The 24,304-nt window shown below is 41.4% G+C and overlaps 1 protein-coding gene across 14 annotated transcripts in view; it reads left to right on the forward strand.

Moving 5' to 3' along the window:
- The window catches only part of LOC124409190 (serine/arginine repetitive matrix protein 2), a 153,875-nt gene that overhangs the window by 16,196 nt on the left and 113,375 nt on the right, over positions 1-24,304 (forward strand). For all 14 annotated transcript variants that reach the window (XM_046886628.1, XM_046886627.1, XM_046886634.1 and 11 more), the window contains exon 2: positions 4,817-10,608. In XM_046886628.1, the coding sequence (XP_046742584.1) occupies positions 4,848-10,608 (5,761 nt within the window). In that variant the 5' untranslated portion in view covers positions 4,817-4,847. The remainder of the gene's footprint in view (positions 1-4,816; positions 10,609-24,304) is intronic.

Genomic DNA, 24,304 nt, shown 5'->3' on the forward strand with positions numbered 1-24,304 from the left:
ACTAAAACATCTGCAAATTGCGCTTAGAATATTATTGATTGTTGAGTTCCAATTTTTGAATTTCGGTGTAATTATGGAAGTAAATTTTTATTACACTTGTTAGGAATGAAGAACTCATTCGAAAAAGCATGTTGAAGCTTATACTGTCACAATTCCTTTGATCCTCCGCAAGTACTTTACGTTATAACCTTGAACAGTACCTACGATTGATCGGCTTGAACAGATTCTAGTCGGAAGGTAATCAGTCTTTTGATTTCCCACTTCTTGGAGAACTCCTGTGCTGGACTCTTGGACAAAAATCATTTCAAAAGCAATGCAATCTTTGTTTCGATGACTTATAAAGTAGATTATAGATAGCCTCGGATTTTTTTTTTTTCTCTATCAAGATTTAGGTGGACGCATTGCTGCTGACTGTCGAAAGGGAATTATTAGAAATAATTCGAGTTATATGGGTAATGTTAGAAGGTGAAACGAAACTTGCTTGTAAACAACCTCGATAAATTTCTTCCCAGTATAACAACAATCAAGTTTTTTGTCGAAGTTAAAATTTTACCACGGCTCACTGTAGTCCGTAAAATCGATGCTGTTTTTATTTTTTTACCGATGAATCATACATGCTCGGTCTCTTGCACCGTTTAAAAGTCACGTACCAGCTTCGGTGGCTGTGTAAAACAGGCGCAACGGTTCCGTCAAAACGATTCTCGGTTTTTGGGGTGATCGTTCGGTCGCTGGCACCGTATGCATGTGTGTATACCTATATATCACAGTAGATATCCAGTTTCCAGCCACTTTATTCTCTCTCTCTTTCTCTCTTTTTCTCTCGCTCTCCATCTTTTTCTCCGTTTCTTCCAACAGTCGCGATTTTATCCCTCTACGAGAAAAGCCGACGAAAAAAAAAGAAACAGAGAGAAAAACGGACCTCATCGCTATAACTATTTACCTTATTGAAATTGAAAATTGAAACCAGTCTCGTCTTGTCGCGATCAGATCGTCTCCAAGCAAACAAAGTAACCTGCGCTGGCAATGTCACCGTCACCGTCACGACCATACGGTATGAGATGTAACGCTGCAGAACGTCGTCGTCGGGCGATGGCTATATGTATAGTAAAGCTACGTTATACGCTGGCGGTGACGCAATGCTTTCTAATCTGTCCACGCCGCGTCTGTCTCTCTGTATCCATGCATCTCGCCTTTTGTTCACCTTCATCAGATCCTCGATCGTAACGCGTCTCATACACGTGGACTGACCGAGCAGCGTCTGCAATACGCGATGTACCGTTAATCGCACGCCTCCTTTCTTATTCGTGATTGCGTTCCTGTCTAAAATAACGTCGACCGGTGAGGACGAGAGAGAATAAGAAGAGGTTGATTGTGAGAAATAAATTCAGACCTTCGCATCGCAGCTTCACAGGTATTTCAGCTATGCTGCCTAGCTGCAAACTTCGAGATCAAGTTCAATCGCACCGCTACGAGTTTGGCTACGTGACAACGTGAATTATTATTAATACCGACTGATTTATACGCACAGTCTGTGGGCTGTAGGTATAGGTACGTCGTATAATCCGATAATGATTTGATTTATTCAAGGAACTGTGGATCCTTTGTCTGAAGCATAGTGCTTTAATACACTGGACGCAGGCATATCGCGTCCTCTGCAAGTGTCGCAAGTATGAATAAGATTAGCGTTCTCTTGAAGGAAACGAACATCATTTCTACAAATACCCACAGTTTGTGTTGTGCAATTGTCACAAAGAATTGCATGACTGTGATCGTCGAACAGTGGTCAATTTTTTTTTTAAACCTTTGTCGGTGTAGCACAGCTTCATTCTATATCTAAGGACTTTTTCAGAAGCAATCGTCCGAGACTCGTACTTAATTGCGATCCGACTATGAGCGAATGGTAGTGCTTCACTGGACGTAAAACTACTGACCGCACTTTATAAGCTCATCGTTATGATGAAAGAGGAAATGAGAGAAAGAGAGAGAGAGAGAGACAGAGACGGCAGATTCTTTCCCAACTACATCCTTCAAGTTCGAAGAATATCTCGTATTGAAATATATTCCTGAAAATGAATGATAAATGCAAATAAAACGTAAGTTGTGTCTCTATGTAGGCGTAGAACTGAAATGATTCCCGGAAAAAATATTTCGAATCCATATCTGTGGTCGTACGAGTGCTAACAATTCATTATTCCTAATCTTTTCTTTTCTGAGAATAGATTTACAATCGTCTTCAAACATGCTTGGGTGTATACCTAATACTTGTATACTCTTACAGAAAGTGAGGTGCTACCGAGAGTGCGGTTCAACTGTCGTGTTAGAAGAGGCTCAGTGCCGTGATAATTCCGGTTTAAAGTAGAGAAATTTAGCTGATGAAAACGACGCTGGCTCGTACGTAAGAGAAATGGAGCCTCGTATTGTGCGTAAGGCTTATTTACTCGATGGTTAGCTCAGCTTGGTAGAATTTAATCAGATTAACAGTAATCAGCGTGTAATGCACCAAGTGGCAGTGGGTCGATTTCGAGGAATTGAACAAACTCTCCGTTGTGCCACTGGGTTTTATTAATGAGGATTATCAGATCATTGGATTCGATATTGCGGTATAACGTTGAGTTCTTGAATCGTAGGAGATACGCTGCAGTATTTTATAACACATATCTTTCTTTATTTTCCTTATTTTCTGAGGAATATAAATATACGGCAATAATCCGAGTTCAGAAAAAGGCTGACAGAAACCACGCACGACAGATAACACGTTCACGAAGAATACACACACGCATGCATATGTATCTAGGCATTTACACACGTGTGCTTATGTCAACACGAAACAGCATACAGGCTTGCAACGAATATCACGCTGAGGAGGACAAAAGGTCTGTAATTATAAAACGTTCGCGAGATGAGATTGTGGAGAAAATTTTTATAACGAAACTTATTAGTAGAGTCCATTTAACCGAAGAACGATAAATTAATGAGCGTCGTTCTTGAAAAAATCAATCTTTTAACGACTAGTCAATTGACACTCGAAATCCGTCCTCCACCGTTGAATGCCACGATTGCGTTTAAGATGATGAGTCAACAATGATTCGATAACATCGAAAGTTTAACGACGATAAAGTCTGAATCGGGTCGCGGTAGATTTCAGATATTGACAAAAACAGAAATTGGTGCGGGAGGAGGGGAAAGTTCTTGGAGTTAAAGTAGCAAAATTCTAATTATTATATACACAGGCCTGCGAAATATAACTTTCAATTTCCCCCTTAAGTAATAATGCTTTTTTTTAGGTATTTAGGTATATCGAATTAAAATATAACGTTATTTTCTTTACACCATATCGAGATTTATTTTTTGCAAGATGCGCATATTTACAGATTTTTTAACAATTTTTATTAAATAAAAATATACAATTCATATAAAACTGAATGTTTAGGTATAAAACGAACAGCATTATTTTAAACAATACTTAAGAAACTAGATAATCAAACAAACTTGTGATATCTTTTTCTGCTTTCTTCAAAACTCCTGTTCAATCTTTATCTTTTGTACTCACGCAGCTCTAAATATACCTTCAAAATCACCATAAACAACAACTATACAAGTGAGGGTAGATATTCATCCGAATATTGAAATAGCAGCACTATCATTAATACATATAATTAACACAGAAATTGGAAGTTCACTCTAGCAGTACTAAAAAAAAAAAAACAGAAAAAAAATCTCAGAAAATTTACGTGATAGAATTTTTTAAATATTTTTTATCACAGTTTCGTACCTAATACCTACCGAAATTACTACTCATCATCACAATTTTGTGGGGGGAAAAGCGTCGCAGGCCTGTGTTATCAAGACTGATCTACAATCGGATTTCGAATCATGCGATATGGCAAGCTGGAGCAACTGGAGTTAATTACCAACGAAGAGACAAAGGCCGATCATCGCTGACGCAAGGTCAATTAAGCGTAATTGCACTCTCGTATTTATTTCACGTGTCTGATTTGTACCGGTGATTCGCTGCTAGAGACCAACGGACTTCGCAGTTGTTCCCACAGATGGAGCCACGCAAGAGTGTCTGAGATCATGCAGGGGTCGTTTACCTTCTACTGCGCAATTTCGTGTAGGTACAACCTACAAACGTATCCGCATCGGCACATGCAGCACGGAACCCGACGGATGGATGGATCGAATGTTCGAATGTCGGTTTCGCTCGACGCCGCTTTGTCAGGCAGGATAGAACGGGCCAATGCTTATCTTGGCCTCGATACCACATGCCTACTTTCAACTCTCCGCGAAACATACTTTTACTTTATACGATACATGCGTGTTTATATTTTTACTCATTTCGGTCCTGAACTTGCTAACGTGGCCCTGACCCGTTCGTTCGCCTGCTTGGTTCTAAGAACGCTGTCGGTACTGCAGCTCGCTGCAGCATCACGAATAACCTAACAAAAGATCGCGTGTAAAATTATAAAGTAGAAGCTTTATTTTTTTTTGATAATTTACAGGTCGGAAATAAGGATGAAAAAGATTTCTTGAGTTTATATTTCGATTCTATACATCGGATATTAACCAAAATCTTCATTTATTACTTAAAAAGTTAATTCTTGATGGTTTTGGTTGATAGTTTAAGCAGCAGGTTGAAATAAAAAGCAAACTTTGTGAAATTGAGTATTTTTTCTATTGTTAGTTACATGAAAGAAATCGAAATTTGACATGTAGAAATTCAGACAGAAAATTTGTGTTGACCGGTGTAACCGATAGAGAAACCAAAGAACTTGTCGTACAATAATGTCATCTTTCTTCTTTCTTTATTTCACAGGCAACCCTGAGGAAAACGCCACGCTGGGAGTATGGAGGATTCGCCTATGCCTGAGGGTAAGGAAACCTCAACGACGAGCACAGAAGAGAGAATAGTGTCAATTTATAACCGGGACGAGATAGTTCAGCCGAATGACGAGGTTAGAACTGTGTCCTTGGATAAAGTGACCACCGAAAAGATCGTGCTGGTGGAAGATGGCTCGAAAGAAGTTCTATTAACGAAAATCGCAAGTACAGGAAAAATTTCTTCCTCCAAGGGCGAGAATGAGGCTGTGATTGGGGCTAAGGTGATATTGGAAAACACCAATGTAAAAGGGGAAAAGTCTGACAAGTCGAAGACCACAGCTAAAAGGTCGAATCTTAATGGTATTTCGAGTTCGAAATCGAAGCAGAATTCCGGGCAGAGGAATTCTCAATTGCCAGTGTTGAAGGCAAAAAAAAGCGGCAGCGTCTCGTCGCTAGTGGAGAAGCGAATCAACCCGGTAAAGCTGACTAAAAGTTCTTCTATTACTAGTATTAACAAAGAAACCAAAAACTCGAGGCTCTCGAGCCCGCCAAAAGTTTCCAAGGTTCCACCCAAGGTGCCGGCGAAACCCAAAGTGAAGCGGCAAGCGTCTGCCGCCGGCTCTGGAGCCTCTTCAGGATCTTTTTCTTCGGCCCCCACTTCACCAGTGACGAAAGTTTTGAGCTCAGGAACTCGAGTCGCGATTGCAGATGCCGCGAAATCAGTTGCCGCCAGGAACTCGAAAGGTTCGAAACTTTCTAATCCGAAATCTACCTCAGGCGTAGACTCGGCTCTACTCCAGAGGCCCAAGTTGGTTGATGGACTTGTCAAGGAAGTATGTTCGTCGTCTGATACCGCTGACGCTAACGCGGCAAATTTAGCAGCGCAGGCCCACCTGCGAAGGAGTCAGTCAAAAATCGAAGAACTGCAACAAGGCTTGCGAACAAAGATAAACGCCGCGACCGCTGAAACCTACAAGCAACGACTTTCGAACTCGCAATCTTCCGGGGTTAAAAGTCGTCTAGTAAAAAGCTTGGACTTGAATGAAAACGTGACCCGAGAAAAGTTTGACGAGGAATTTTTAAAGAAGCATAATTTTGACAAGCAGCTTAAGATCGAGGAAAAACGGGTGTTGGAAACAGATTTGGACTACGTTTCTGACACTGATAAAGCTGAACTGTGCTCGAAGTCTGAAACAACTCAAGAGGAATACAAAACGGAAAAACGACGATACAGTAAAACTGTCTCAGAAATTGAGAAGAGATGGTCAGGTGAATTTCTCGAGGATCATCTCGACCTTGATTCGTCGGAATCGTCTAAGTCTTCGTACATCGAAGAAATCGGCAGCATATCTTCACACGAAGACCTGGTAGACGACAGCAATGCAAAGTTTATCGAGGAGATAAGAAAACGATCGGAGGAACTTCCCGGGGGGCTTAAAAAATCTTCAGTTAAATCAAACTCCGAGGAGGTTATCGATGATACCAATAGTACTGTTGGCACGAACTCTTGTGTTGAGGACAGGATAAAGGACATCGACGGTGATGTCGATGCGGCGATAGCGAAGAACGAAGAGTCCAACGAATCGAAAGATAGCACGCTTAAGAATTCCTCTTCATCGACAGTTACGAGCAACCACTCCAGCACCCCGAAGATTACTGCTTCAGAAAGGCTGGTACCATTAAACATCAAGGACACGACCAGCGGCAGAATCTTAGAAGATTTTAAAAACGACAACGTCTCTGAGACCGTTGAAGAGCTTAAAGACAATGAGAATCACAATGTCAATTCGCAGCAACATCCCAAAGTAGATGAACCTATCACTAAAAAGGCTGCGCACGAAGAAGTAACCGAAAAGTGCGTGCAAAATCGACCACCCCATAGAGTCACAACTCTCGATCATCAAATTTCCGATAAAGACGGCTACGCGGACTTCATCAAAACCTTCACAATGGACGCTGGTACGTCGAAACCCCCCAAAGATGAGAAAAAACGTAAAGGGTTGCGTCGGCTACTTCCGGGTCTCTTCTCGCCGAAGGACTCACGCAAGGAGTACAAGAAGGAGCAAAAGGAGCGGAAGAAACGAGAGGAGAAACAATTTGGCCAGTACCAGCAAAACGGAAACTACACGCGATCCCCCGACACGATGAACCTCAACGAAGATATCAAACGAAACGTGAAGCTAAACACAAGTTTGAACAGTTCGATAATCGAGGAACGATTGAACGAAATAAAGCAGGAATTATTTCCGGTCCAGGGCCTAACGACGAGCACTCCAGACCATTTTCTCCAAGCCGAGCGAACCAATATGCCACGAAACTGCAAGAACCAACGATCTTACACTACCAATTCATCATTGAGTTCGATTGCACCTGAGGACAAATGGATCGATCAAAATATCATAAGCGGTTCCCCGGACATGCGAAAACTCAAGCAAAGGCAAACAACCGACCCGAAATGCAACCTGGAGAGAAAACATAGTCTTCAGGAGCCCGCGAATCAAGCTAAATTCTTCAGGAACCATGGACCATCCGGAAGAATCTCAGCACCACCGAATGAGAGGTTTCTCATCAGACCAAGAGCGGTACACCCGGTGGACAGACCGCTTCCGGCGATACCTCAAAAGGTCGAGTTTTCGGACTACGAAAATCACCACGGACCTCAAAATTATCCCGGACAGCATCCTGACGCTGAAAGTTACTCGCGTGCGCAGTATCCTCACCAAGTGCAAAACCATCCGGAGGACGTCGGCCGGCTCTACGACGATACAAACAACGCGGATAAATTTGAGCAGAAAAGAAATCATAGCATTGACTCAGGTTTCAATCTGACCCCAGTATCGGCGCAGGTCAAGATCACTCGTCAGCCGGTGATAAACCAAAATCAAAAAGCTCCGCTGGTGGGACGTTCGCCAAAGTACTCACCGAACTCGAGTCAGAAGTCTGGCGACTACGCGGACTCGAGTTACACGCCGAACTCCAGCCAGAAGAGTGAGTTCTCACCGAGCAGTTCAAAAAGTGGCGAGTACTACCTGAGCTCGCCACAAACCAGCGTGCAGACGTCTCCGAACGACAGCTTGACCGAGAAGAGGGAACAGATCTACGAAAACAATCACCAGTCCCCGCAAATTCCTTACCCAGCTGTCTCACCTGGCGTTAAAACTGCCAACCTGATAGACACGGCCTACGACGTCACCTCGACGCCAGAGCGCGCAAGGAACCCGCTTGACAGAGCCAGGTCTCCAGTGACGTACGACGATCCTACGCCAACGATTCCCAGAAACTTAAAACCAGGGTCTCTCACCGTCCTTCCACTACATGCCACTCGTAACACTCCAGAGCCAATCTACGTGCAGAGAGGCTCACCTAACATTCCATTATCAGCCAATCTTGCCAAGCTCAACGCTTACGCAGAAAACACGCCAACCTCAACGTCACCGAGTCCAAATTCGCCGGCTAGAAGCTTGGACTCGTCTCCCAGGAACCGGACCATGTCTCCGGTGCGAAATCATTCCCCGATTTCACCCCAGTCAACCGCTACACGATCCTACTGCGGATCCGACCAAGCCGCGGTTTCGCCAACGCACAGGATGACCTCACCTCTTAACGTCCTGCCGTTGAACAAATCCAGTTCCTCATCAGCACCAAATTCTCCCGCCGTCCAAATCAGACCACCGATTTCTCCTCTTGCCAGGCCCATGTCTCCGAGCGCCTTGTCTGTTGGCAAAGACTCTGACCAACGCAGGACACCGACGACCTCACCTCGTATGAACGAGACTAGGCAACGGGGTCCCATAAGCGGACCATACGTCCCAATGGCTTCACGACGCTCCCAACCTAGTGAGCAGATTCTTATTGCCTCCCCGAAGAGAGACGCTTTCTACGAACCCCAAATCCGGCGTCCGACCAATGCTAGGATTACTGATTACCCAGCGTCCCCCGTGCCCATGACTGACTCTCCAACCACGATAATACAAGCCTCTGTTACATCCGGAGTCCCGGGTTTGGCAGTCTACGATGCAGCTGGTAGTAGGACAGCTTCACCTAGAGCGATTCCTGGCGAATCGCCGAGTGATAATCAGGTAAAAACTCTGGGCCAAACTGTCAGAATTCAAAGACCGGAGCCGGTTTACGGGCAGAGAACAGTTTCGCCGTCTAGAACGCAGGAGCACATTTACGGACAACGTGCTCTATCGCCTGCCAGGAGACAGGAAGCTTATGGCGACGGAGATGACCGGAAAATCGGGATTTCTTCGCCGAAGACTCCGGAGAATCAATCCATATCTCCAATTCAAAGTTCGAGGCAAGGTACTCCCGAGCACAGGTCTGTGCCAAGATCCCAGCTACCTATGTATTCGACTGCATCAGAGAGTCTGTCAGAGAGTCAACAGTCCATATATTCGGCTAGGCAAACGTCGAGTTCAGAGCCTGTTTATTCCCAAGGAAGTAACAGGCAACCTTCGCCTTCGAAGAAACAGACTATGCAGCATCTGGAAGCATTTTATTGGCAGCAAAAAGCCCTTGAGTCTCAAAGGAAGTCAAACTCGTCTCCGTCGACTGGCTCGCGACAAGCCGAGCCCAGAATCGATCATCCCGAAATGCGAGAGGCAATCTACTGGCAGCAGCTTAAGAAGCTGGATGAAGAACAGCAGCGGAAAATATATCAGCAAAATGTTCGCGACGAAAGGAACGACCCCCTTTACTGGCGTAGGAAACTCCAAAGTCCACCGACCTCGCCTACGACTGTTCTAGCTCCATCCAAGAGTAGTCCTAGCCCGAATCATCCAAATGAAGATTCTCGAACCTCCCCCGCTGAGATGTCGGAGAATATCTACTGGCGGAGTAAAATTCAGCAACCAAAAACGGCAGTAATTAACAAGCCGCCGATAATGGGGCAAAAGGGTCAGAATCAGCCAGTTCTCGTTGTCAGACCACAGCCTGTTCACCAAGAAAAGGACTTCGATAACCGCGAAATTTACCCTGGACATACAGATTTGAAGCGAGATCCACCGCCCAGGTCAAGGAGCACCTCGTCCCTGTTCACGAGGGGTGATGAACGACGTAGTCTCAGCCTTCCCAGAAAGTCGGAGACTGATGATGGCGGCTTTTTGAGAGGGGGCAGGGAGAGAAGCAGCGTTGCTGCTTTGCGCAAGCCCGAGACACCGCCGATATACGAAGAAGATAACGAAGGTGACAAAAAACCGCCCCCGATTTTCAAAAGGGGAAGCCTAATCAGCAATTCCAGCAATTCTGTCGACTATGGAACCGGGCAGAAAAGAGTCAGCTTTTCGAACCAACCCGCTAACACTGATATCGGCACTGGTATCTGGCCCACGAAACATGGTATGGCACCCGAACCTCCGACGAGACAGCACCGGCTCGATAGAGTTTCCACCACCTCGGAAAGTGACTCGGTGTTTCTTCACGACGTGGAGAATCAGAACAACTCGAACGCGAACGTATACGGAAACGTCTTGGCTCGATCGGTATCTCAGACTGGAGAACCGTTTTATCCCAATTCCAAAACGCGTGCCTCCTTAGACACAAATGCAGGAGAATACGACGCCGACAGACCTTTGCCACCCCCGCCACGAGAACCGCTGAGATTTCTACGGCGGAGCAACAGCGTCAGAGATCAACCCAGAGGAAGCCCAGCTAACTCGAAGGTCGACTATCCTCCAGATACTCGTGGTAAATACGGTATTAATCAACGCAGATGGCCAGCTGTCAGCGAAAGCGAAAGCGGAAGTGAAGCCAGCGAAATTCAGCGGATACTCAGACGTCGAAATGGTGAGTTTTCTTTCATCTTTGATTATTGCACCATTCGGATATTGGGTCTACTTGAAAATTACAAATTCAAATTCGAATTCGAACCATGATGGAGTTTTATTCGTTTTTTGAAAAATTTGCACATTCAAAAAAGCAGTCAGAAAGTGGCTGTATGCGCAGAACGATGAGCAGTCGACTCTCTGCTTGAAACATTGAACCAGTGTAGAATCAGCGGGAAATAAAGTCGATATCGTAATATCGTTTCATCCAGTATTTACCTCATGTTTCCCCGTACAATTTACGTACCGCTGTGCAAACAAGGTGGCAGCGTATGCTACCGCATTCCAATGAGCTTCTTGCCCAAGCGTCTGGTGGAAGCTCCTCTTGCACCTTGCAAGCTAAACAAGGCGCAAACATACTGTCGCTGTACTTTCCTTCATCGTACCTCGAGGCATCACATGCACTCGCTTCTTTTTGCCTCGCTTCATCACCTTCAACAGCCTGCCTAGACATACAAGTAAACCATAGCAATGAGCAACGCCTCACCTAACAACCGGATGGCCCTGCTCCAAACATTTACGAGCGACTTGGTCCTTAGGATGAACACTGACGACCGCACCTTTCTATGGTAAATATTTGTTCTGCGGTTCGTCCAGCTTCCATTTGTCGTTTCTCTCGGATTCACATCGCAATTCGTTCCTGCTGATTCACACATCTTTGATCATTCGACATTGGACATTGGCTACCGTTGCAAACAAACAGTATCGCAACTTTTTGGTTAGTGATGTGAAAATTGATCTCGTGCAAATAGCAGTTTTGTACTTATTTTTTTCATGAATACTTTTTTGCCGTGGTTCCAAGTGTAAGCTCGACTCTTAACGGGCATTCTTTACACCGCATCTCGAAAGCATTTCCAATATAGTTGAAAGTATCTAGATACACAGCGCTTGCCTCTTGGATCTTCCCACTTGGCAACTCACTCATCCTTCTGAGCGTCTCTAGAGAAAGGTCAACCTGGTTTTCGAGAGCACGGTGAAAAACACCACCCTCTCGACCATGAGTTGACAAGAAATTTCGATCACTGTTCAGATCGAACTTCGAGACATTCGACATGCGATATATTCTACATAAGACTTGTTCGATTAGCTGTGAACTTCAAAAAGCTCTATCACCTAAAAGTTTTTGTTTATATTACTGCATGCAGTGCTAATTTTTTTCTTTTAAACAATTCTGATTCTCTTTGAATCATGATTCTGACTACCGATTGTTGATTAACAGTCAATCGGCTAGATAAAATGACGAATCAAAAATCCTATACCGGTATAACTGCAATGTTGAAACTCGAAGATGCCTACGCCAATGTATTTTCCTCCACTTGGCGGCTTCTGGGGTGGAGAAAAAGGGGGCTCGAAGGAAAGCTAGGCGCGAAGAGCCTGCACAGTAGATATACCTTTTCCTTCAAAGAACCTTTGCAGTTTGCTTATGTAACATCCAATACTCACACCATCGAATCATGCGCTTTTGCATAGTGGATACACACTTGCAAACGACTTATGCAGGTTTATCCGTTCATCTATTGTAGTATTTACGCTGTTGTAGTAAATTGCACCATTCGGTAGACGGAAAAACGACGATTTTTGATATTTTTAAAAATTTGGACCGACCTCTTAAATTTTTTTTTTGAGCTTTTCTTTGGAGTGGGCTCTCAAAACATCAAAAACTAACATTTTGTCACATGAGGCTCAAAAAAAAAAAAAAAAAAAAAGAAATTGTCGGTTTTTTTGCGCCACCCTAATATATATATATATATATTAGCGACACAAGGCAGGAATATTGCGGTGTGTAAAAAGGGGTAAAAATCACTCGGTATAGAGAAGGCATCGTCGCTTTGGTCCGCGCCCGCGCGAATCTTATAGAGCAAATGTTATCCGAGGAGAGAATAGGTTGGTCCAGGTAGAAGAGGCTATGTCTGGCGAACGGTTAGTAGGCATGAGGATGTTCGGGGATCGATCCCCGACTCCCGTGACGTCACGGGCCGGGACACGGCTTCTACAAGCACCGGCACGACGCGGTGCGCACCTCGCGCTCTCGAAAAGTTCCTCTTGGACCCGGTGCCGCTGTACTCCAGTCATCGTAAACCTTACCGCGAAATGTCTGTGAAACGGCCGCGATATTTTTACTCGTTAGAAGCGACGATCGAGTCCGAAGAAGCGTTAGGATTCCTCGGTCTCGCGCTCAGTGGTGAAAAACTATAAGTGAGAGGATCCGAGAATGACGCGTGACTTCTTTATAGACGGGGTAATTCCGCACCTACGTAAATCCGTCCATTCCGGTGTCTTCGTTCAATTTTCGCGTCCCGTACGACCTAACTCGTGTAGCATCGTTAAGGATTTACTTTCCCTTTTATGCTTGTGCATCTTGTTTGGCTTTTTTCCCATCCCCTTGCTGTTTAAAGTGCCAATCAATTCAAGTAGGAATCACTACTTGATGAGAAACCTCCAACCACCACCCAACGCAGTGAGATTTGCATCCTGATTTCCGGGGTCGAGTGTCACTCTCTCGAGATGTTATCTTTGTCGAGTGTCTCGAGTCGCTTCGCTTCACGGTCACTCGCATCAGGATTCGTATTCACTTTGACAAATGGTAACAGCTGACCAGACGATGTTCATTCCAATTTTTGATTCACCTATTGACAGTGCATTCTGTGACGAGTTTATTTTGGAATTGGTCTTCACCTTTCTTTGCTTTTGTTTTGGCAGTCGCATTTGCGTTAAAAAACACTGTTAGAACTAGTGCTTGAATTACCTTTCTATGATTAATGGTTTGTGTTGAAGTCCAATCTCATTATCACATCGAAGATCAAAACAGATAATCGAGATTTTGTGGCCAAGGTCATAGAATCGTAAATAGTTCCTGGAAAAATTAGCTGCGTTTAACAAGTTTGATTTCGATCATTGCCCTGTAAGGTTAATTGGAATAGACTGAAGCTGAACCGATTGGAGAGAGAGAGTCGTCAGGATTAATAAAAACTCTGGCTGCTTATAATTGTTTCTTTTGATACGATATGTATTAACCGCGGACATTGAAAGCTATAAATTAGGATCAAAGGATTACGCGCAATGTTTCCACCCCGCTATATCTCTCCCTAGAACAATCACCGACCTCCATCCCACCCCAAACCACAACCCAACTCCCGCCCTTTCATCTCTCACACTCACCCTTTGTATCCTCACGGTTATATTTTACAGGGTGATTTGAGCGACTCAAACGTTATTGCCTGAGTTCAAGGACTGATTGCAGTAAGTGGCGATGAGTGATTCAGTCGACGGTCAGTTACAACATCCACAAAATCTCAGATTCGAAGATATCGATTAATCGAAAGCTGATTACTTCAAGGAATCGAGCATCACGCCCTGTTTTTCACTTCCTGCTAATCAACGAAACGGTGTACAATCAGAGGAAATTGCCTCGCGAAAAAGGGCAGCGATTTTATATTCACACGTATTTTCATCCATCAATTAAATACATTGTTGTCACCGAAAGTTGCTATGCATCGGTTTCGTGGATGCTGGTTGTAAACTCAAAAATAGATGAAAATTTATGAATACTCTTAAACTTGCTTGTGTTACTACAACGGATTGTTGTTACACGTGGCAATAACGATTCGGGCATATTCCTCGCCATCTGATCAGAAGGGATGAATCCTCCGGAACTTGAAACCTCGTTTCTCTATTTCAAAAAAAAAATCATCTAATTACATCTCCTCGAGCGAGTTTTTATTCCGAGACTTCGTGCGGATGCTTGAGGTCGATTTGAGCCCCCATTCAGTCCTGATCCACCTTCATTCAGTCCTTCCTCGAGGGGCGAGGCGTTCGTTGAGGCCACGGCTGGGAGATGGCGGTGTCAGCGCTGCGCTATTCTGTCCGCGGATTCCATTCTATCCCTCAACGAAACAAAATTTGAACATTCTTAACCCGTTAACGGTGTTAAGGTTATCCTGGTACCAGCTAATCTCCTTACGGTGACTCCAAGGGTTTATTCTCCTTATCCATCTCCCGCTTGACCCCATTTGTCATTTTTGTTACGAGAGCATCAACGACGCAATTGTGCTCTCCGGTGGATGATTGACAGTTTTCAACAGTTTTCCATCCCTTATGCTTTCATCCCTACTTGATTCCAAGAGCAAAATTTCTTGTCCATAAAGATGATCGAAACGTGAATTTTGATTTCTAGCTCGACACTAATTATACGATGATCGCTTCCGTTAGGACAATTGTCACACCGACGATATTATGAAAGTGTTTCAAAACAGCGTGCGGGATCAGGGTTGAAAAAGGTGTTATAAAAACGATTATCGTCGTCTAAAAATCTCGCTGAAATGATACGGTAGGGATATTGATCAACGAATTTTAATCGAAAGATGCTTATCCGGTGGAAAAGCAAGGACAAAAGTTCCAGCAAGAGTTCGTCTGGCAGCGGAAGTGGCAGCAAAAAGAAGCGGAAGTTTGGCCGAGAAGGTGAGAAGACAACAGTCAATATCTTTGATCGACAATTGTTTACACACTTGTATCTGCAGGAAACGAATATATGCACGTTTATTAGCCTTCTGGTTACCCTCGACACGGTCGGTTCCGGTGGAAACTTCCTTAGCTTCAGTCGAGGAATAAATACAGAGGTTGGAGAAAATTCACCATTTTTAAGAACGGTGTAACGCCTTCTTGAAAAAGACGTCATTACCGCTGATTTAACCATCTTTTTGTTGACGATTTGCGCCGATGCAGTTCAAACAATGGACTGGATCACAATAATGTGGAACAAGTGCCGCGCCTACAGTTAGGCAAGGACTAACACACCATTCTCCGGTGTTTTAATCTTCCCCAGTTTGTAGAAACGGGGATAAAACAATGAATGCTACCTTGAACCACCCCCTCCATTTTGCTGGCATAATTCATACACCGTCCAATGAAACAGTGATTAATTTTCCATCAATTATAAAACTGTCAAAGTTTAATTTTTTCTACTCAAATACCGATTTACCTGAAAGTCAACCGGCGCATATTATCCGAGTTTTTTATGAAGACGTAGTTGAAATTCGTTCAAGAAGTCACGGTAACTCCCTCAGGGTAGCACAATTTCATTTTAATTGCTTCTTACCTTGACGCTCCCAAACGTTTTTATCGTCTGGAGAAAATGATCGTCCCGTATCGCCCTGTTTTACCGATATCGGTTGTTAATGGCAGATATTCCCAGATCCCTGTCGGCAATACAGAAAACCAAATTCTTGAAGTTTCATTTCCGAATCGTTTGGTATTGCCAGGATATCAAATGCGTGGTTATAAACCACATAAACAGCTTGTTACATCACTTTCTTCCTTTTTTCTTATATTTTTAAGCTGATAAAAAAATTATGGAATGAACACAAATCTTGTGAAATCTCGAAAACAACACCTGCATCTGTTGACCAGAGAATTTTTTACCCGAGTTTAGGGGATGAAATTGAAATTAACGCTTGAAAGCTTCATGCATAATTACTTCACGTGCTTGATCAAACTGCGGGTCTTGCAAAATTTGCACTGTAGAAAGTCTAGCGATAGCTGCTTAGAGTTCTACAAGATTTACGTATTAGAAAATAAAATTCATTCAAGCAGCAAAAGTAGAAACAACGAATTGATCAATAACAGATGCTATTCGATTGACACATGGAGTAGCCCAAATGAACGTCAACAAGATTTGACCCCGACCCCCACCGAATTGATCACCCATTCCATATTTCCTACTTCGAATCCACCAAATATACATTTTCTAATTTTTATAGATTTTTTCCACCTGCTGTTTAGGAATAAGTATTTTAAACCTCATCTTTCATAACTCAAAAACTGTGCATTTGGGAAAAAGTTATGTAGTGAAACAAATTTTGTTTTCTCTAAATTGATCGATAATATTTCTTTCAGAATTTTTTGGAAATTGCAAGTCATCGTTTTCAACAAAAACACACCAAGATCGATTTTTCTCAAAAACAATGTTCTCGAAAAATTTGAAGCCGTCTGTGAATTTTCATCAAAACTTTCTTACATCTTTTTTCCCAAATGCACAGTTTTTGAGTTATGGAAGATGAGATCTAATATCCTTATTCTCAAGCGGCAAGTGGAAAAAATCTAAAAAATTAGAAACTGCATATTTGATTGATTAGAGGTAGGAAATAAATCGGCGACCGATTCAACGGGGGTCGGGGTCAAACCTTGTTCACGTTGATTTGGACTACCCCACATAGCCCAGGAACATCCTGAGCTTATATTGAAGCCAAATTCAACCCTCCGTCGAAAAAGCGTAAGGAAAAAAGGAAATGCAAATGAAAATCTGTACTTTAAAAGTTCAAAGGTTGAAAATCATTCGACAAATCTTAAGTGTCAAGGATCACCTTCTTCTGTCCCAGTGCTTCTACAGCCGGGTCTAATACCTGCAGAGACCATTATTTCCCCCGTTGATTTGGAATCGCAGGAGAGGGCGCCTGCTTCTTGAAGTCGATTCCAGGGTAGAAAGTAAGAAAAGAAAAGAAAAGGAGAAGCATGGGCGAGTTGCCCACCGCTGGGCTCGAGAGCATCGCGAGAAGAACAACGAGTGGAGAAAAGTCTCGTATATTTTTTAAACCCCATCGTCGAGCCCAGGTTCGCGATCAACTTCCTCCTCGGACCGCCTCGTTATCCGTCTAATGACTTTTCTCCGTTTGTTATTGGCAATGGGTCACTCTATAAATTTTCGACACGCTTTCCAAAGCCAGGATTCCACGGAGTTGGTGGAAGTCTGACGACTCGGTAATTAAAACTGACTCTTCTGGCCAGGCCAGAAGACATTTCTAACCTCGAACTTTATACGCGAACCAACAATAAAACGCCCGGGATTCTCAACTTCCTTTTTTTCTCATCAATTAATCTTGCACTGCCTGTTTAGGTATTTATTATCGAATTGAATGACCCTTGACGATGGAGTTTGAATCTCGGGACGTCGCAGAATGTTTATTTATAAATCTGCTAATCACACTGCTAATGTGCTTTCTGTGTTAACGCTACGGACATTGTGTTCAACACTCATGGGACAGCCTTTGGGTTGGGGCCGCTGGAATTATGGGGTGTTTAGGGTACACGGTCACGTTTCTGACAAAATTTCCGGAAAATTTCTGCAGAGAGGTTTGTAAAAGTGTGTCGATTTAAAGAATTGAGATATTAAAACACTAAAATTCATGCGGATTGTGAAAACTGAAACGTCAATGAAAGGAATTGCTAAGTTATCTTATTCGATTACTACGACATTTGTCTCGTTGTTATACATATAGAATATTTTTGATCCTTTGAAGGAATCATCAAGTTGAAATAATTCTGTCGATAAGTGGGCATTCTATCATTTATATTGATTTTTCTAAATATCGTCAATTCACATTCATCAAAATATTGTGAAGAATCTTCTAAGATCTTAAAAAGTACTTTCAAAATTTGTACCAGAATTTGTTCAAAAAATGGAAAAATAATAGGAAAAATTCGTTAAACTTTTATCCTCTCTAATTTCGAATCATTGCGACATTAAATTCAGGTGCTCAATTTTCATAAGTCAGTTTCCATTTTTCTTAGTAATTCAGTGGTCTCAGCATATTCCTTCAAGATGTTAAACTCTCGAACCTTGTTATAACGATACATTTCATGAAAATTCCTTATTCTAGACTTTACGCACATAGAACGGATTCATTGACTCATCCAAAAATTTTGTAGCTTTCTTCTTTTTAATCAGACATTGGTTTTGACGAGAAAAAAATTGTCTAGATCAACTACAAATCGTTTTATCTAGTGATCAAACCACATTTATCTATATTTGATTTTTGTAAATTGACTGAAAAACTTTTGTCCTTCGCTTGTAGAATACTGGGTATGAAATTTGATAAACTGCAATACAACAGTGTAAACAAAGTGATTTCTTGTTCGTTATTGATGAATTTGAACGTAGGGGGGGGGGGGGCAAAGTGGGTCTCTTAAAAAAATAATGCCTGAAATCAGAATAAAATGTTTAAGAATTAATTTCATCCCTGGTTATTTAAAAAATTTCAGGGGCCCCACTTTGGCCCAACATTTTTTGAAATATCAAAAATTTTAAGATGCCCACTTTGCCCCACCCTCCCCTATTTCTCTTTCCTTTCTCTCATGTAATTATTAGTCTTACGTGGGATAAAAAAAAATTTCCACTTGTAAAATAGTTTCTTGAATAAATTGTTTGTACTTCCGAGGAGCCCCCCCCCCCCCCCCCCCCCCCCCCCGCCGCCGCCGCCGCCATCAAGGCCGAGACGTCAATTTATATTTAACTTTGTACTTATTGACTCGACGAGATCGAGAAAAATCCCCTTAAAAAAAGTGTAAGCAAACTTGTTATACATTAAAAATGAAATTGCTTATCAAATTCATTCCGAAGTTGCGAAAGGTGATTTTCTTGGAACATTATGTCATATTAATTACCGTTATACGAATGTCAACCAGATCCCCATTTTTTTTTTTCTCTTCAATCTGTACTTTCACCAATAAAAAAGGTAGGTACAACTCGTGTCTGAATCCTCGTTCAATAATAACATCCGTACAATAAAAACAACAACAATAATAACAGAGGAGACGAAAATCACCCCTGAGGGTGTTTGAATGACGATGATGAGAAGAATGTTGATCGGTATAGGTAATTGGAAAGGAGCAAAAAGTCGACCTTCGTACCCGGTTCGGGGCCGGTTATAAACTTGACTGAACTCAGCTGCAGAGTGGGTAGGCATGCACCATAGGTATACAGGGTACCTACCCACTTAACCCAACCCAGACCAGTTCGGGGGCAAAAAATGCATTTCGATGATAGACCGCGCGGCTGAGAGAGGCGCAGAGGGATGCGGAGAGCGAGGGTGTCGCTGTGTGTGGGGGTGCAGGTTGGCGGAAAGGGTGTCGCGTCGGAGGAGGGCGTGGATGGGGCGGCCAGGGACCAGGGCATCACGACCTGAGCTGCGAGTCCTCCTCGAGGCATGCGCGGGCACCTTCGGGGCTGGAATCGCGGCCGGCGCGACGCCGTGACACCGTGGCATAACCAACCTTCTGTTGGGACACACAGTACCAACAAAACTCCCCACCACGACAGATCATTATCGCGAAAAACACCCTCGTGCATTAGCTTGTACGTACAACATCACATACCTGCGCACCTTCACACATACTGCACATAAATGCATAGTATATATGTAGATATATAGATATATAGATATAGACGTTTGTCTATCTATGTATGTATATCGTGCATATATTATATATATATATGTATATGTTACATATGTGTGTGCGTGAGTTTTTTACTATCAATTTTAACGCGTGGCTACAGTTCCAGACTTTTTTAGTAATCCGCATCGGTATCATCATCCCCCCCCCCCCCCCCCCCCTGTACGTCATCCCCGTAGGTACACTCCTATTCCACATCCTAATCTACGTCATCTCGGAACACGAAGTGCATCGGTGAAAGTATTTTCCCGCCTGCCTCATTTGTCGTAAGATTTTTACTTTCTATAAACGCGGAAGTTCTGCGGTTTTTTTTTTTTTTTTTTTTTTTTTTTTTTTTCGTTTTCACTCTCTCTTTCTCGCTCCTGTTTGACAATTTTATTTTTAATATTTTTTTTTCTTCTTCTTTTTTTTTCCTCTCGTACGCGCAACGTTTTCGAGTCGACCGTTTTGCACGGTGGCGAAGAGAGACGAAGAAAAAGTATAAAAAAGAGAAAAAAAAGAAAAAAAAATAGACGGATAAAAAATGAAATGATTAAACGAAAGATATATTTTCAATGTATCAACTTTCAATCCTTTCTTTTACACTTGCGTGATTAGGGATTTTGAACTATACGATATAAAGTACGTATTATTATAAACAAATACGTATACGAAGTGGGCTAATTGAATAATAAAGTTTTGTGAAGAACGATGCCAATTTGTACACGTAGTAAGGATTTATTTATATTTTTCCGAAGTATGTAAAAAACAAACAAACAAACAAAAAGAAAAAAAGAAAAAAAATTAAACGCGTCGAGTAAGTTGTTGTTGTGCAGAAGCTGTGGTGCAATTTGTGATTAATTAGTTATATTGTTCGTACTGCGCGAAATCCGTGAGTAAATCTCTCTCTGCCTGTTCAATCGGCCTCGTTTCAGCATCGACGATCGTCGTTATTTGATTATTATTATTATTATTATTATTATTATTATTGTTATTATTCTTGTTGTTGTCTTCCTTGTTCCTTTTATCTTCCAACAACGCTTTGTGGACATTTTGCTCCTATTACACGTATCGATAATTTTGATTTCGATAACTATAGAATTCGCGCGCGCATTGCTTTGGACGTAATTCGTGTCCGGTGGGAAGTTGATGTACATATATAATGCGAGAAAGTGTGATGCGTGTAAACTAGGAATGCAAATTGTCAAATTGTGTATTGTAGAAGTGCGATATCGTCGTTCAGCCCGCAGTGAGTCCCATGAAATTTTGGTGAATAATGAATTTAAATAAAATAACAATATGCAAGGAAAAGGAAAAGGAAACGAACGTTAAAGTGATAAGAAAATTACACATATTCGTGTAACGTAACTAAAGTAATATTGCAAATTTAATTCGTATATTATATAATTATATCTGTGTATGTATATATATATATATATATTTATAATACATCTATATTTTGCCAGTAATGATAAAAACGTTTATTTTATCATAAATATATGTCTAAATATATTCATCGCGGATCAGTTGTGTATAATAATTAATCGTTAACGCGTAATAATTTAACTTGATAGATAATACAATAATAATTGAGATTGTATCATAAATAAATATATATATATATATATATGTACATGTATATATAAAGCTTAAGATTCTCCGAAAACACACATGCCTGAATAAATGCTCAATCCGTGTAAATAATTAATATATATATATATACAAATAAGTATACATTAAATAATACGTATAATATCGTATAAATGGTGCAAATTTCGTTGCGGGGACCAATTTATAATTAATCAAATGATCTATTAATACATGATATATATAATAATTGACAAATCAAATAATAGTGATAATAACAACAACAATAATAATAATAATAATAATAGTATCAAAGCTTTGCCGTTTAACACACGTACTGTCTAATAACAGCCTAAATCGATTAATTGTTTAATATACGTATGCCTATATGTACATAAATACTGTGATATAAGTTGACCTGTTATAAATGGTTTTTTGACGCGTTGTTAGAATTCAAATATACCTAATAAAAATTATCACACACGTGTATACCGCTTAGAAAAATTTATACACACGTATTTATATCCTGCAAGAGAATTGATAATATAATAATAATAACAATAATAATAACAATGCGAATGTTTGTGTGGAGACACTGCGTTTCGCTAGACGGTAAGAGAAATTGTCCTACAATATCTATATTATATGGTATATTTACGTAAATAATGAAGAAATTGTGAATTTTCGAAAAAAAAAGAAAAAAAAAAAGAAAAAATTATTTTGATATTCGTCGAGATTCTTATTTAAAGGTTTAAAATAAAATCCTAAGAACATTATAGTATATACACTTCGAACGATCTTTTTTACGTTTTATAAAAAAAAAAAACACAATAAATTATATAAAAAAGAAAGTAACAATAACTTTGACAATATGGTGAACGAAAAAAAATATATACATATATGTGTTTTTTTTTTTTTCTTGCTCTTACAAGTATCGACGAATATTCTTCATCCAAAATTAATACGAAACTCGCTCGCTGCTTCTAAATGCAAAATCGAACCTATCGATGGACCCAAAAATGTACACAAAATCTTAGGGAAGGAATCGTGCTGATCTCTCTTTTACCGAAAGTATAAGGTAACCTATACCTGCTGCGGTGGGCGTTTGCCCTTTGAGTAATACATATTACACTCGCGTTTTATACGGCCATAGCCCATATATTTATGTGTGTGTATACCTATATTTACCCGCCTACGTACACGTATTTGTACAAGAGACGCGGTGGGAGTGGGAATAAAAAGAAAAAAAAAAAAAGAAGCCGGGTCGAAACATGGAGAATAGATACTTTCGACGACCAGTCGTTTTCGGCACGAGCTTCTCCCCTGGGAACGAAAGAGAAGAGGGGGATGGGGATGCCACCTGTCTTAAATATTTTATGCCCACGACTCTCCTTCCCTGAATTGGCTACAGGTCTATTTTCTTACGTTACACCGGTATTTTTGCCCGAAATTTCTTTCACTCCAGCCTCGCCTCACGCTTCCGCGAAAATAACCCGAGTTAAGCCCTCGATGCGATGCCTCGGGTAACATGACGCGGAGCAACGTCTCCTTTACAATTCAATTGTCCATTTTATTTGATTTTGTTTTATTTTTTTTTTTTTGTTTTTCATCTTTTACTTGATCTCTTTCCACCTTTTATTTTTTCAGTCCCACGCTTTTCACCCCGTCACGGTTTGGAGATTTTTTCTTTCGTTTTTTCGTTTTCTTTTTTTTTTTTTTTGGTCCTTTATTTCTATACCGAATGGAGATGAGAGAAAGAGATGAAACAAAACACTGGCTGAATTTTCACAGTCAAATCCTACACGGCCAGAATTTCCACGAATATGTAGTGAAAGTGAAAGGAAAATAAAGGGCGTAGGATGAACCTTGATGTCAGGGGATGAAAAACAAGGACGACTGACTCATTGAAAATCGAAATAGCTCGATTTCTTTTTCTTTTTTTTCCCCACTTTCGGGCTGTTGTGAATAAATGAAGTGATAATTTTTATCGGAATAGAATTAGTCATTAAAAGTGAGAAAAAATTTTTATCACTCGATAGTTCCTCAAATTCTCAAGCTCTGATGTGTAAACGTAGATATACGAAGGGTGGTGAAAGCTCACGCAAAGAGAAAGTGCAATCGGGGATGTGGGAGGGTGAGAGCTGGAAAACAACCCCTGCAAGAAAGTCCTGCGGAATTAAATGATTAAAAGATTTACGAAGGTAAAGGCATAACGTCATGGGACTTGCACCCTCTGAGCACGTGGAAAAACCGGGTGAAATGCCGAGTTAATTACGAAAACCTCCCCTTCTCTTCCATTGCCTCGTACGGAGAAATAAAAGGATCGTTATAGCTGAATTCCAGCAACGCGCCACCTTTCCTTATTTTATTCATAGATTTCGCTCCTTTAGACTTCGAACACCTTAATGTGTACCTACTGCGTTATCCGTTAGATGCTTACTTTAATTTACCCTTTCAAACGGAGCCAATTAAACGAAACAGGAAGAAGAAAAAGAGGAATTAGCGATCAGTTATCGCTCGTTCTTGTTCATTTCCTTCTGTATTTTGTTCATTTTGTCTTATTCACAGTCTTTAGGTTTATATTATGAGTAGGGTGGTTCTTAATAGAGTTGTTTTTGAATTTCTATACTTTCACGGGCTTAATGGGTTTCAAATCGATGAAGAAAAAGAAAAAAATTCCAGAAAATTTGTGTGTACGGAAAATTCGACTAAAAAACAATTCGACTAGAACGATTTAACTAAAATAAATTCGACTAACAATGAGTTTTATAACAAAATTCGGTCAGGAATCCGTCACATCCTCGTTCGTTAACTCCGGGTCTGATTGAGAGCAGAGATTTATAAAAAAGGAAGATGAACTTTGAAAA

This window comes from Diprion similis, chromosome 8 (genome assembly GCF_021155765.1).
Source record: "Diprion similis isolate iyDipSimi1 chromosome 8, iyDipSimi1.1, whole genome shotgun sequence".
Taxonomy (NCBI): Eukaryota; Metazoa; Arthropoda; class Insecta; order Hymenoptera; family Diprionidae; genus Diprion; species Diprion similis.